At 44.1% G+C, this 15,515-nt stretch overlaps 1 protein-coding gene across 4 annotated transcripts in view; it reads right to left on the reverse strand.

Moving 5' to 3' along the window:
• The window catches only part of atp8a1 (ATPase phospholipid transporting 8A1), a 508,819-nt gene that overhangs the window by 286,862 nt on the left and 206,442 nt on the right, over positions 1-15,515 (reverse strand). For 3 of the 4 annotated variants that reach the window (XM_072496670.1, XM_072496671.1, XM_072496672.1), the window contains 4 exons: positions 7,420-7,547; positions 6,553-6,630; positions 4,282-4,370; positions 1,825-1,869 (listed from right to left, as the gene is read on the reverse strand). In XM_072496670.1, the coding sequence (XP_072352771.1) occupies positions 1,825-1,869; positions 4,282-4,370; positions 6,553-6,630; positions 7,420-7,547 (340 nt within the window). The remainder of the gene's footprint in view (positions 1-1,824; positions 1,870-4,281; positions 4,371-6,552; positions 6,631-7,419; positions 7,548-15,515) is intronic. The other variant, XM_072496674.1, reaches the window with a different exon arrangement.

The raw sequence follows: 15,515 nt of genomic DNA on the forward strand, positions 1-15,515 counted from the left end.
AGGTTAAAGAGGTGTGAATTGTCTCAAGCCAGGACAGTTCGTAGGATTTCGCAGGCCAGATGGTGGGGGATGAATGTAATGTGACATGAATCCCAGGTCCCGGTTGAGGCCGCACTCATGTGTGCGGAACTTGGCTATAAGCTTCTGCTCGGCGATTCTGCGTTGTCGCGGGTCCTGAAGGCCGCCTTGGAGAACGCTTACCCGGAGATCAGAGGCTGAATGCCACTTCTCCAGCTTCCACCCTAAACACATTAAAGAAGCCATCCCCTATGGACAAGCGCTCCGTATACACAGGATCTGCTCAGACGAGGAGGAGCGTAACAGACATCTACAGACGTTGAAAGATGCCCTCGTACGAACGGGATATGGCACTCGACTCATCGATCGACAGTTCCAACGCGCCACAGCGAAAAACCAGACCGACCTCCTCAGAAGACAAACATGGGACACAACCGACAGAATACCCTTCGTCGTCCAGTACTTCCCCGGAGCGGAGAAACTACGTCATCTTCTTCACAGCCTTCAACACGTCATTGATGACGATGAACATCTTGCCAAGGTCATCCCCACACCCCCACTACTTGCCTTCAAACAACCGCGCAACCTCAAACGAACCATTGTTTGCAGCAAACTACCCAGTCTTCAGAACAGTGACCACGACACCACACAACCCTGTCATGGTAATCTCTGCAAGACGTGCCAGATCATCGACATGGATACCACTATTACACGTGAGAACACCATCCACCAGGTACGCGGTAGATACTCGTGCAACTCGGCCAACGTTGTCTACCTCATACGCTGCAGGAAAGGATGTCCCGAAGCGTGGTACATTGGCGAGACCATGCAGACGCTGCGACAACGAATGAACGGACATCGCGCAACAATCACCAGGCAGGAATGTTCCCTTCCAGTCGGGGAACACTTCAGCAGTCAAGGGCATTCAGCCTCTGATCTCCGGGTAAGCGTTCTCCAAGGCGGCCTTCAGGACCCGCGACAACGCAGAATCGCCGAGCAGAAACTTATAGCCAAGCTCCGCACACATGAGTGCGGCCTCAACCGGGACCTGGGATTCATGTCACATTACATTCATCCCCCACCATCTGGCCTGCGAAATCCTACCAACTGTCCTGGCTTGAGACAATTCACACCTCTTTAACCTGGGGTTATCCCATCTCTGGATCTGTAAAGATTTAATCACCTGCTAATGCTCGCATTCCTAGCATTGTTTGGCATCTTTGAATTGGTCTATATATGTGTTTCTGGAACAGACCTCTTCATTCACCTGAGGAAGGAGCAGCGCTCCGAAAGCTAGTGACATCGAAACAAACCTGTTGGACTTTAACCTGGTGTTGTAAGACTTCGTACTGTGCTCACCCCAGTCCAACGCCGGCATCTCCACATCATAGGGATATGTTGCCCAAGAGAAAGAGACTGATGATGCTAATGAATTTGGAGGCGTCCACTTGCAACTGAAGAGTAAAGTGCAAGGTTATGAGGTCTGGAGAATGAGTAGAGGACATTCTCTTAGAGGACACTGAAGACACTTCACATTACAACCGACAAAGGAAATCAACCTAGATGTGACTTGAACAGGGCACAAATCCACCAAGAGGAATTTACATGAAATATTCAATGAATCATGAAATGAATATACATAGTTTCATTCACTTGATAGTTCAGCTCATGGATGCTGATATAATATGTGGAGAAGGCTTAGTGAATGTCAGCCAGGGTTTTCACATGCTTTGATTGGATTGCTGTGCACTGATAACTATATATCCTAACAAACATATTAACACAAAGAAAGCTAACTAGTCTTACCTACAATCTTCAGAGTAGCTAAAATCCACATGATCAGGAAAATGACTATAGTGAGAATGGAAAAAGGAACGAGGACAGAGAATTATAAAGTCCATGAGAATGTGTTCAATAATATATATCTAATTTTATTCTAAGTATTGCTCTAACAGAATTTTAAAATCTTATTGATAATTATGCAGACGTTAAATGTAAAATGCTGAATATTTAATATGTAGGTGAATCTCTTTCAAAATATAAAGTTTTAGTATAGGTCAGAAACAAATGAGGAAAGCATTATTTGCTCAATGTAAACTCTTTTACCCTCACAACAGTACAACATGGCAAATTATTACAAAGATGTATATGGAAAATGAAGTACCAACTAACGAAAGTTAGCCTCTCCAAGTTGGGGACAATTAAGATACAATAGTTCCTCCTGAGGTGCTACAGATACTTCTAGAAAAGTTAGACCTCAACCCCTATCCAGAAAAGATAGAATGATCAGAACCAAGCAATGATTGAAGCCCTGTATTCAAGATAGCTACCCGAGACACCATATGGCTGTTAGAGGTGCAGAGGAAGAAGAGGTTAGAGAGTGTTCCAGGAAGAGAGGAGAAGGAGAGAAGGAGAAAAGGAGAGAAGGAGAGAAGAGACAAGGAGGAGAAGAGAGGAGAAGAGAAGAGAAGAGAAAAGAGAAGAGCAGAGAAGTGAAAAGAGAGGAGAGAGAGAGAGAGAGAGAGAGAGAGAGAGAGAGAGAGTTCAAGGAAAGGGAGAGGCGAAACGAGCTGCAGGGCAGTGCAGCAGGAGCTGGACTGTCACGAGCCAGGGGGGATACAGTGATAAGGGGGGGCTGGAGGCTTTCCCAGATCAATGCCCAGGTGCCAGGCTGGCTGGCTTCAGAATGATAATTGCCCAATTCACAACCCTGACCCAAGAACAGTGGAGGATGTAGTCACTCCTCTCGGGAAATTTAAATAAATTCCTAGAGAGCCACTGCTAGGTGCCCCACCAGCAGCCCATGACATCAACATGGGAGGACACCTACCAATAAAGCGAAAGCCCAACCAGTCAGCCCAAGACAGACGGGAGCCAAGCTGGACAAGAGCAGTTAGACCATCACTCGCCCTAAATGCTAACCACCTTGTTATATCCCCAAATATATGTGCATCTCTGTCAGCCCGGCTACTTAATAATTTTTTTTCTGTTTTTCAAAATGGACAATTGCTGGGATGATTAAATGGCTCCAGCTGTTCATCTGATGTCTTCTGAAAGTTTCCGAGCAGTTTGAAAGTGAATATAGGCTAACACCTCACATTCACTGGATTGTAACACTCCTTGCATCATATGAACATTCCAGCCAAGCCAACACACTGGATTAGCAGACGAGATGACTGCCCAGCCAGCCAAAGACAAATGTAACTGTGACTCCTAATCTCAAATGTGGTACTAATGCCTCCCACTGTTATCTGCTCCAAAACGCAAAGGGTTTCAGCCAGGGGCCTCATTAGCCAAATAGCTCAATCTGAAACTCTCCTATCAAATGACTGAGACTTGAGCTGTCTGAATTCCTGTCTTTATACAGCTTTTGGATTTTATCTTCAGTCACTGTTCGACCTCCGAAGAGAAGCAAGACTCCACAGCAAGCAGCCTGTCTCTGTCCACCATGTTCAGGTTTATAATTGCCTGTCCCGCTTCTACACTATACACTTCTTTATTTGTGTCTTCAAAGCTAATTCAACTCTATGTGCTTTCTCTCATCATAAAATTCCTTGAAAGATGAATCGCCCTACAACAGTCAGCATGTTATCCTCTGAAGGAATGCGTGACTGGACTTCAATACTGGACTCTAGACTCACCTGAAACCACAACTTTTATCTTTCGTTGTCTTGCCCTGTCCCCTTTCTTTCAATTTTCCCTCTTTTATTGTATAAATATTGCGAAACCTGTAGGTTGTGTGCATAAAGTGAACCAACCCCATTATTTCACCTTATCTTGAATTTGCTGTGGGATTATCAATAGAGGATTGGATTACACTAAACTGAAGGGTTGAGAAAAATACATCACCACTTAAAAATAGGGGTGGGGGGGGGGATCAGAAGTCACACATTATTGCTTATGGACGAGTCGTGAGATGAGAAATCTCGGCTACTTAAATTAATCTCTTTTCTGTCCATAACATATCCTAATCTTGACTCAATTTCTGCTATTACAGAAGTCCTGTTGTACAGAATGTCAAATGACTGGATGGGAGGGGAGTTGCAGGAAAGGAGGATGAGAAAGAAAGTTTATAGTTTTGTTGCTTGCTAAAATATAAATGATATCAAGCAGTTAGTAAATTTTCTGTGCTGGAAATTATTTTCTTCTCATTATCCCGGAGGTTCCAGAAATAACACGCGCTGCTCCAGTAAAGGCACAGATTTAATCTTTATAACTGCAGTTGGCTTAGAAAATCTACAGGACAAAGATAAAGACACTTACCCATAAGAGATCCCTGCTACAGTACACTTCTTAAACTCCATAACATTACATGTTAAAGTTCCAGTCTTATCTGAGAATATATATTTCACCTGTTAAAATATGATTTGATGATTTATTGATGAAGTGAAATTATGCTACCAATACAGTAAAAGCTAATAGTTAGTAACTGAATGCAGGCTTAATTTAATCAATGAGAAAACCCCAATAGATCAGAAATTATGAAGTCATAATAGTTTGCAAAATGGATTTTGGAACCTTGCGTCAATACACGCATGTATTATTTTATAACAAACGTTTTTTAAAAACGTTGAAACTCAACTATTGACTTTCATCTGTCGGACATCAACAACTTGTATTTGCATAGCTACCTAAAGGAAGAGAAAGATAACAAGATGCTTAATGCAAGCATAATTGGACAAAAATTGACATTAATCCACAGGACAAGATATTGGGTGGGGTTCTCCATCCCGCCGCACCAGACATCTGGTGCGGTGGGCCCCCTGGATTCTCCGCCTCGCCAGCCAGCCAATGGGGTTTCCCGTTGTGAGCAGCCTCACGCCGTCAGGAAATCCCCGGTCTGCCAGCAAAATAGAGAATCCTGACAGTGGAGAATCTGGCAAATTAGGTGGAGTGACCATAAAACCCACTTCTTTAACCAGGTTTAAGAAAGTTCTTAAAGGAGGAGGCAGTGGTGGAGAGGAAAAAAAGTTTAGGAAGGGAATTCCAAAGCATAGGGCCTAAGCAGCTAAAGGTACATCCGTCAAGAGCGTCACGCTGGCACAGTGGTTAGCACTGCTGCCTCTTAGTGTCAGAGACCAGGGTTCAATTCCAGCCTCAGGTGACTGTCTATGTGGAGTTTACATGTTCTCCCCCTTTCTACACGAGTTTCCTCCTGGTGCTCTGGTTTCCTCCCACAGTCCAAAAGATGAGCAGGATAGGTGGATTTTTCACGCTAAATTGCCCGGTGTCCAAAAGATTAGGTGGGGTTATGGGGTTACAGGGATAGACCTTGGTAGGGTGCTCGTTCAGAGGGGGAGTGTAAACACGATGAGCCGAATGGCCTCCTGCTGCATTGAGGATACTATAATTCTATGATAAAGGAAGTGAGGATGTGTAAGAAACTAAAGTTTCAGGGTTGCAAAGATCCTGAAGGGTTGAAGATTACTGCAAACAAGGGAGGGGTGACATCATACAGTGATTTGAACACAACAATGAGAATTCTAAACTGAGGCACCAGTGGATTAAGAAGATCAGCGAGCACAAGAGTGATGGGTGTGCAGCACTTAGTTCGGTTTACAGTGTGGACAGCAGAATTTTGGGTGAGCTCAGGTTTATGAAAGGGGGAAAAAGTCAGAGGTCAGCCATGGTAGCATTGGAATAGTCGAACCTGAAGATGACTACGCATAGATGACTCTTAAACAGTAGGTATGGGAGGATAGTGGCCTCATGGCAAAGTCACTGGACTGTTAATTCGCAGGCCCAGGCTAATGCTCCAGGGACATGGTTCAAATCCGACCACGGATCTGGTAGAAATCAGGTTCAATTATAAATCTGAAACATAATTAGTCTCAGTAAGAGTGACCATGAAACTGCTACAAATTGTAAAAAAAAAAAAAAACATCTGGATCACCAATGCCCTTTGGGAAACGAAACACGTAATTCTGATCCTGGTCTGGCCTAAAATTGACTCCAGATTCAGAGCAATATGGTTGACTCTTTTCCATCCACTCAAATGGCCCATCAAGCTGTTCAGTTCAAGAACAACTACGGATAGGCATCAAATGTTGGCCTTACCAGCAACATTCAAATCCCATGAAAGAAGTGTTATTGAGGTGGAATTATGCCATCTTTATATTGGAGATGATATGGCGTTGGAAGCATAGTCCAGGATCAAATTGGTTGCCAATGTTGTGAAAGTCTGGTTCAGTCTTGAGACAGTGATCAGGGACCAGGATGGAATTGGTGGCAATGAAATGGAGGTGCAAGGGGGCACGGAGTGCAGTAAGACTTGCAAAGACTACAACTTTAATATTCCCGATATTAAATTTAAAGAAATTGCACTCCATTCAGGATAGGATATTAGACAAACAGGTTGACAACCCAGATTGGGCTCAGAGAAGTAGTAATTGCAGTAGTTAGGTAGAGCTGGGTGTCATCAGTGTTAATAAGGGGTAAGAAATTCAGCGTGTTTTAACTGTATGCATTGGATGAGGCATAGCTGGATAGTTTCAGAAGTGCACAAAATAGCTTTTAAAGTATAGAACTAGTTACCTGTCCCAGTTCTTCATTTAGATTAGATGTTCTGGCCATGGCTGGAGTGTTTGTTGGTTCATATAACATGTCCATGTCCTGGTAGGAAAAAGTAATACCGGTGGATTAAATTCTGAACACTTGCACTCATTTATAGATTGCTGATAATAAGTTGTACTTATCTGGTACCAATTAATGCTCATGTTCTTTTAAACTACTTTTCCAAAGAAGGAGGATGTACAGAACCTGATATAGTGCCATTCATGTCATAGGGATGTTCCAAAGCTCTTTAATTAATTGTGTAGCGTCTCGGAATTGGGCGGAGGAATTCTTTTTATAATACCTGTCAAAATCTAAGGAAACTATGAACAATCCAAGCCAGAAGTGGATGTTGCGGAATATTGCCTCTTACCACATTTTACACTTAACACCACCATCATGACTTTCTCAGTGTTCTATGCAGACCTTTCTTCAGAGTTTTTCAACTCCATTCGGTGTTAAATCCGTGGCCATTAATTACCACAACTAATCTGCAGTGCAATTTTTGATTTTAAAACTAATAAAAATTTTAAAATACTTAAATATTGCATTGCAGCAAAAACCCAGCATTACAAATAATTTTTCTCTAAAACGAATTCAGTGAGTGCAAATAAGATCAAAATAGTGTCAGTTTCAGGAGAGTAACAAGATGATGTCATAATGCCACCAATGGAAGTTGGAGGACTTGAGAAAAAGTAAAGATTATTAATCGATACGTTCTAACTAATAGCAAAACATGCTGGTAAAGTTTGCTATGTGTGACACTTAGGGGGGAGTATAACTTAAAGCATTATAGATCTATCTTTTCTCAGTTGCAAACTTTATTGTAAACTGAAATCTTATACTCACCCAGTTAATGAAAAATGCTTGGGTAAACTTTATAACCTCCAGCGTAACTAATAGACTGATTGGAATGAGGTTATTAAAGAGGATGATGAAGGTTAAGAAGTTCAATCCAAAATTGCTGGCTCCACTACCTGTAAAGAAAATAATTTTAAATATGAATGATATTTTTTAAAATGGGGATAGGGGTAAGGAGACATCAAAAAGCCTAGATGAAGTGAACAGCGCTTGCCATAATTATACAGTAAATCTGATATCAACTTCTGACATTGCACTGTTAGATAGAAGCTGTTCTTCCACAGGTTGCTCAGTGTATTCCTTACCAATGGAGGTGGCATTGAAATCAGTTAATGGCATGAATTTGAGATAATTAACCATTAGGCTCGCATAAAAAGCTGTTAGAAATGTTGGGGGTAGTGCTGCAAGGCTGCTTTTTTAAACAACAAGTGATAATTAATGAATGAAGTACAACATCTTTGGCTCTGAAAAATGATATTTTAAAAGCATCAAGAATGATACCTCATAAGAAAATTGATGTCGCCTTTTGTTGAAAAGATTTTCGTAAATTAAATTTTTTTCTAAGTTTCCTTTTTATCTCACTACTTTAATTCCATCTGCATGTCTCAATCTTCATTTTGCTTCCTGTGCAATGATGAAAATGCAATTCATATTTCCTAATTTTTGCTGCCTCGCTTGCAGTATGCTTGTTAGTGAGAAACTTTTAATTTAGTCCTCGCTGCAACTTGCCCTGTTCAGACACCACACATAACCTGTCGAGGGCGTTGCACTGAATCAGACATGGGATTAGGAAAAATCTCTGCTGAAATGCCCATAAAAAGTCTCCAGATAACTATACATGAGGTGAACTGTGAAAGCCATTTCTTTGCAACTCTCAGAAAATCCAGATCATTGTTTGAACTGCAACATTTTGCAGTTGATACAGACTTGGAAGACTGATAATTCCTATAAAAATGTTAAACTATTTGTAATTTAATGTCATCCATTAAACTGTGTTGATGTTATATTAAGAAATTTCAATAATTGGAATATCATAGGCTCACTATGTTTACGCCTAAGCAAAGAATTGATATGTACTCCCTCGGATTTTATCACTTGCACTGCTCAATCTGAGGTTTCCTGCTCTCATGTGAGAGTCCCTTTAAGAAAAATGTGTTTTATCAAATGGCTGCAGTGATATCATTGTGTGGGTGGAGCTGGGCTTTGCTTTTTACTTTCGCTTTGAGCTGGAAGCTTTTTTGGCTGTGTTTTAGTTTAGTTTTCAGTTGGAGAGCTGCATTCACACCAAGCAGATGTATACTGGTCTCTCTCTCTCTGCATGTTAAACAAGGTGTTTAGATCACTTGATGATTGAAAAGTAATAACTGTTCTCGGTGGAGAATTCAAACCTACTGTCTTTGTTATAATTTTGGCTTATGGACGTTGTTAGGAAAGTAACTACGGGTTGCCTATAGAGTACTGTTTTCTTTTGGGGGGTTTATCAGTGTTGGTAGTTGATAAGATGTCTACTGTGTGTTTATAAAATGTTAACTGGATTCATAGAATAAACATTGTTTTCGTTTTAAAATACTTTTAGTTCTCTGTTGCATCACATCTGTAAAGTGGGCCCTTGTGCTCCCCATAACAAAAATCTATTAAAGGTTGTAGGTCCGATGAACTCCATGATATACTTTGGTGTTCTCTAAACCCTGGCCCATAATACTGCAAATGTCACTGGTTACAGCAGATAGTCTGGCAAATTTTCCACTGATGCCAACTGCAATATCCAACACGTACTTACTTTAAGTGCACGATTATCGCAATAAGTGGGGCAGCAGCACGTTGGAATTTATCCCTGCCCCTCTAACCATAACTAATTTACCTGGACTGCCATTTACTGTCCATGTTTGGTAAATATCACTGCATCAAGACAGAGTTTACTAGGGCCAAAGAGCAAATGGTGAGATACTGCAACATGCATAATTATAGCAACACCATGAGGTTGCTTGAGGCTTTAAAAGGGCTAAAACACTGATGGAGGCAGGAGTTGTACTTTTGTAAGATTCAGCAAAGAATAAGTTCTACAAATTGGAAGTGCATGAGGTCAAGATTTGAGGCTTCTGCTAGCTCCCTTCCCTTCATTTTTGTATTTCAGAACCATTAGCACAGCTGCAACGGACCTATTGCCACTTCTTGCCAAGTGATTCCAGGAAGCAATGGTAATATGTGCAGATGAAGAAGTCAAGCTTTGCCTTGCTAATATTCAAACCTGATGAGTGGGGAAGGAGCTATTCAGCGATTTGCCGACAAGTGAAAAAAAATAAGATGATCTCGGGAGACAAGGTGATCCTGCCAAGACAATCTTCCTGCCTTTCTGTCTTTAAATCGAATTTAAATTCTTGAGAAGTACAATTCATTTTTGCTGAAGGTACTAAAAAAGTTTTAGCACATTGTGTTTTGTGATGCTGTGACCTAACAAGGTATTGCAATGATCTTGACATCAGTGTACTAAAGCACAGTAAAACAAAAATTGGAACAAATAAAATATTCTATTGAAATTATAATAATGGAGTCATGAATACATAGAAAATAGAAGCAGAAGGCGGCCACTCAGCCCTTTGAGCTTGCTCCGCCATTCATTATGCTCACGGCTGTTCATCAAGTTCAATACCCGCCCTCCCCCCATATCCCTTGATCCCTATTTGTTTTTCCTTTTCTATTTTAAAAATAAATTTAGAGCACCCAATTCATTTTTTTCAATCAAGTGGCAATTTAGCGTGGCCAATCCACTTACCATGCACCTCTTTTTGGGTTGTGGGATCCCTTAAACCCTTTAGCCCCAAGAGCTGTATCTAATTCCTTCATGAAATTATACAATGTTTTGGCCTCAACCACTTTTGTAGCAGTGAATTCCACAAGTTCACCTTTCTCTAGGTGAAGAAACTTCTCGTCTCAGTCCCAAAAGGTTTACCCTTTATTCTTAACCTTCGACCCCTAGTTCTGGAGACCCCCACCATCGGAAACATTGTTTCTGAATCTACCCTGTCTAATCCTGTTAGAATTTTAATATGAGATCCCCTCTCACTCTTCTAAACTACGATGAAAAAATCTTAACCGACTTAGTCTGTCCTCATATGACAGTCCCACCATCCCAGGAATCAGTCTGGTAAACCTTTGCTGCACTCCCTCCATAGCAAGAACATCCCTCCATAGATAAGGGCACAAAAACTGCACACAATACTCCAGGTGTGGCCTCAACAATGCCCTATCCAATTGCAGTAAAACATCCCTATTCGTATCCTCAAATTCTCTTACTATGAAGGACAACATACTATTTGCCTTCTTTACAGCCTGCTGTACCTGCGTGCTTACTTTCAGTGACTGATGCACGAGGACACCAAGGTCTCGCTGAGTATCCACCGCTCTCAATTTACACCCATTCAAATAATAATCTGTCTTCCTATTTTTGCTACCGAAGTGGATAATCTCACATTTATTCACATTATATTGCATCTGCCATATGCACACTCACTCAGCCTGTCCAAATCCCCCTGAAGCATTTCAGCATCCTCTTCACAGCTCACATTCCCACCCAACTTGTATCATCTGCAAATTTGGAGGCAATGCATTTAGTTCCCTCACCTAAATCACTGGCGGTATGCCACTAGTCACTGCCTGCCAATCAGAAAAAACCCTATTTATACCAACATTTTGCTTCCTGTCTGCTAACCAGCTTTCAATCTATCTCAAGACACTACCCGCAATCCCATGCGTTTTAACTTTACATTGTTATCTGCTATGTGAGACCTTGTCGAAAGCCCTCTGAAAGTCTAAACATCCACCTGATCTCCCTGGTCAACTCTAATAGTTACATCGTCAAAAGAATTCCAGTAGACTGGCCAAGCAGGATTTCTCTTTTGTAAATCCATGCTGACTTTGTCTGATTATATACCACTGCTTTCCTCGGGCAGCACGGTAGCATAGTGCTTCACCGCTCCAGGGTCCACCGCTCCACTTTGGGTAGGGTGCTCTTTTCAAGGGAGGTGCAGGCTCGATGGGCTGAATGGCCTCCTTCTGCACTGTAAATTCTATGAAATGCTGTGTTATGAAATCCTTGAAAATGGACTCTAGCAATTTTCCTACTACCAAAGTTAGGCTTACTGGTGTATAGTTTCCTGTTTTCGCTCTACCTCTTTTTGAATTGAGGGATTATATTAGCTACCCTCCAATCTGTAGGAACCCTTTCAGAGTCCATAGCATCTTGGAAAATGACTGTTTTTGAAAACGGCCACCATTTTGTCTGCGACAATTGCAGATTTGGATAATGCATCCTTATAATCTACAAAAGCACTGGAGAAATTTTAGATAAACTGATTCCACTTGTTGCGTAGTAAGTATTCTCTACTTAGTACTTTATCCATAACATCATAACAAAGATCAAATTGTAAATAGAGGATTTTGAACAAAGGAAAAAATACATTAAGCTCTTTACGATGGGACTTCCGGTGGCGTTTGCGAGCGGGTCGGCCGCATCGAGAGGAGCTCCCGCCGGTGGCCACTATTTGTGGTGCTTTCGGGGGTTTCCCCGATTCTTCGCTCTTCCCCCCCGATTGTTGTTGGCCTTTGGGACTGTCCCGGGTGTCAAGCAGGGCCTATTTGAAAACCGGCGAGGAACCCCGCGCGGGTGTTGGGCGGTTGGAGCTGAGGCGTCGAGCCCAGCGCGCGCGGTGGTCGGGGCAGCGCCAAACGGAGGATGAGGCGGCAGGCCCGAATCCAGGGCGCGATGTAGTGGAGATGTGCCACATCTTCTGCCTAGAATGTTTTAAGACTGAAGTCCGGTCCCAGGGGAATTCTTGAGGAATACAAAAAAGAAGAGAAAGAAGTTTTAAAGAAAGTTTGTGAAAGTTTTTTTTTTTCTTGAAGGAAGAATTTTTTGTTTTATTTTACAAAAAAGATTGAAGGGGTAAAAAAAAAAAAAGGAAAAATAATAAGTCGTTAAAAGATGTGAAAAGCAGCGTTGAAGGAGGGAGGAAATGCGGGCTCGCAGTCGAATGAGAGGACCAGCAAAAGCGTTGACAAGATGGCGGATGCCGGACTGCATGGTGGGGCCGCACTGCTTACAGTGGAGAAGATGACAGAGGTGATGGCTGTGGAACTGGAAAAGCAGTTTGCGAGGCACATGGAGGCTTTGAGGAAGGAGATGGCGGTCGCATTGAAGTCGTTGGCGGAGGCAATCACCCCTGTGAGGGTAGCTGTGGCAAAGACATCGGCCGAGGTGAGAAATCAGGGTGAGAAGATGAAGGAAATGGAGGAGGCCGTGTCGCAGCACAGCGACAAGCTCACCTCGATGGGGGACAAGCTGCGGAGGGCGGTGGAGGTCAACAGAGGACTCCGAGCAAAGCTCGAGGACTTGGAGAACCGCTCGAGGTGGCACAATCTGAGAATAATGGGCTTGCCCGAGGGACAGAGGGCCCAAGACCAACAGAGTACTTTGCAAAGAGGTTGGCAGAGTTGATGGTGGAGGGCGAGAACCCCTCCTGGTCAGAGCTGGACCGAGCTCATCGGTCATTAAGTGAATGAGCCAAGAGCAGTAATTATCTGCTTCCATAAGTACTGCATGAAGGAGAAGGTGTTAAGCTGGGCGAAGCAGAAGCGTGAGGTTCAGTGGGATGGTGCTAGAGTTCGGATCTACCAGGACTTGACAGTGGAGTTGACAAAAAGACGAGTGGCGTTCGGGCGAGTGAAGGCGGCACTGTACAACAAGGGGGTGCGATTTGCTATGGTATACCCAGCGAAGCGGAGGGTGACGTATAATGCCAAAGACCTTTATTTCGAGGGAGCGGAGGCGGCTGAGGCGTTCGTGAGGGCAGAAGGCTTGGGACAGACGTGAGGATTGGAGCTGGAAAAGAGACTCTGGACTGTGATTGGGGAGCTGGAAAATGTACAAATGCTATAGCTTTCTTTCCATTGACCTGTATTGTAATTTAGTTCACTTCACATTGTTACAGGGTTCAAGTTATTGGTTGGGTTGATTTGCATTCTGTGTTGCAACGGTTATATCTTATATTAGTGAATTGTATGGGTTGGACTGTTGTTTTTGTTTTTTTCTCTGGGACTGGGCGGGGGGGAGCCACCCACGCTAGCCAACTAAAGTCGGCTAGTGAACGGAGGTGAGGTGAAAGGAGGGCTGCGGACATTGGAGCCTGGTTAGCAGGTTTCGATGGGCCTTCGAAGCGAGTGAGGGGGGGGGGGGGGGAGGGATTGATGCTGGGAGATGTTTTTTCGAGAGTAAATGTAGGGGGGAGGTTTTGGGAGGGGGGGGGGGGGGAAGGGGTTCGATGTTAACAATGGATAGGGGCGGGGGCGGGTCAGGCTCATGGGGCAGGGCCCGGTGGTATGATGATGGTGGATAAGAAGGGTGGGGGGAGGTGGGGATGGGGGGGGGGGAAGAAACCCCCAGTTAGGATAGTCACACGGAACGTGAGGGGGTTAGGAGGTCCGGTCAAGAGGTCAAGGGTGCTTGCGCATCTTAAAAGTTGGAAAGCGGATGTAGCAATGCTGCAGGAGACTCACTTGAGGGTGAAGGACCAGGTGAGACTTATAAAGAGCTGGGTTAGTCAGGTGTTTCACTCTGGATTTGACGGAAGGGTTCGAGGGGTAGCAGTAATGGTCAGCAAAAGAGTACGCTTCCAGATGGAGGTGGCAGATCAGGGGGGTAGATATGTGATTGTGACAGGGGCGCTGGAGGGGAGGTTAGTGGCGCTGTTAAGTGTATACGTTCCCAATTGGGACGATGTGGGATTCGCAAAGAAGGTGTTTGGGGCCATCCCCGACTTGGACACAAACTGATAGTGGGGGGGGGGGGGGAAACTGGAACTTGGTGCAGAAGCCAAGGTTGGACAGGTCACGGCCGAGTTCGCTGGTCCCAACAGGGGGGGGTGAAGGCACTGGCTGGGCTAATGGTGGAAATGGGAGGGGTGGACCGTTGGAGGTTTCTGCGCCCGAGGGAGCAGGAGTACTCGTTTTTCAAAGCAGTCCATAAGGTATACTCGCGGATAGACCTTTCATGGTGGGCAAGGCTTTGCTGGCTGGGGTTAAGGGGTCGGAATACTCGGCTATTGCAGTATCAGATCATGCTCCTCATTGGGTGGATATGGTACTGGAGGAGGGGGTAGATGTGGGACTTTTGGGGGACCAAGGGTTCTGTGACAAAATTGAAAAGGTAATTGAGGAATATGTAGGTTTCAACTGTACGGGCGAGGTGTCGAAGGCAGTTGTCTGGGAGGTTCTAAAGGCAGTGGTGGGGGGTGAGGTGATCACGTTTAAGGCCAGGGTGGAAAAGAGGAAAGGTTGGAGTGGCAGAGGGTAATAGATGAGATGTTGGAGGTAGATAGAAGTTATGCAGAAAATGGGGACCCAGCGAAATTGGAAAAGAGGAAGGAACTACAGGCGAGCTTTGACCGGCTATCTACCAGGAATGCGGTGTGCCAACTGAGGTGACCAGGGTTGCAGTTTACGAGCATGGAGATAAGGCGTATGTTAGCAGGTCAGCTCCGGAGGGAGGCAGCGATAAGGGAAATTATTCAGGTGAGGGACAGGGCAGGGATGTTGGTGGTGGCTCCGGATCTGATTAACAAGGTCTTTGAGGAATTTTATGAGAGGTTGTACAGATCAGAGCCACCTGAGGGAGACCGGGAAATACAGGAATTACTAGATGGGTTGGAGCACCTGAGGTTAGGGGAGGGGGACAGGGCTACATTAGAAGGAGCGACAGTAGAGCAGGAAATTAAAGATGCGATTGGGAGGATGCAGTCGGGGAAGGTGGCAGGGCCGGATGGTTTTCCAGTGGAACATTGTAAAAAATTCAAGGATAAGCTGGCACCCCGGATGGTGGGGATGTTTGAAGAGGTGATAGGGAAGGGGGTGTTGCCACAAACTTTGGGGCAGGCATCGATTTCCCTGTTGCTAAAAAAAGGTAGGGACCCGATGGGAGTGTGGGTCGGCTAGGCCCATATCACTTTTGAATGTGGAAGCAAACGTATTAGTGAAGGTACTGGCGGGTAGGCTGGAGGAGTGCCACCCGAAGGATAGGTGAAGATCAGACG

Source organism: Scyliorhinus torazame, chromosome 3 (assembly GCF_047496885.1).
Source record: "Scyliorhinus torazame isolate Kashiwa2021f chromosome 3, sScyTor2.1, whole genome shotgun sequence".
Lineage (NCBI taxonomy): Eukaryota > Metazoa > Chordata > Chondrichthyes > Carcharhiniformes > Scyliorhinidae > Scyliorhinus > Scyliorhinus torazame.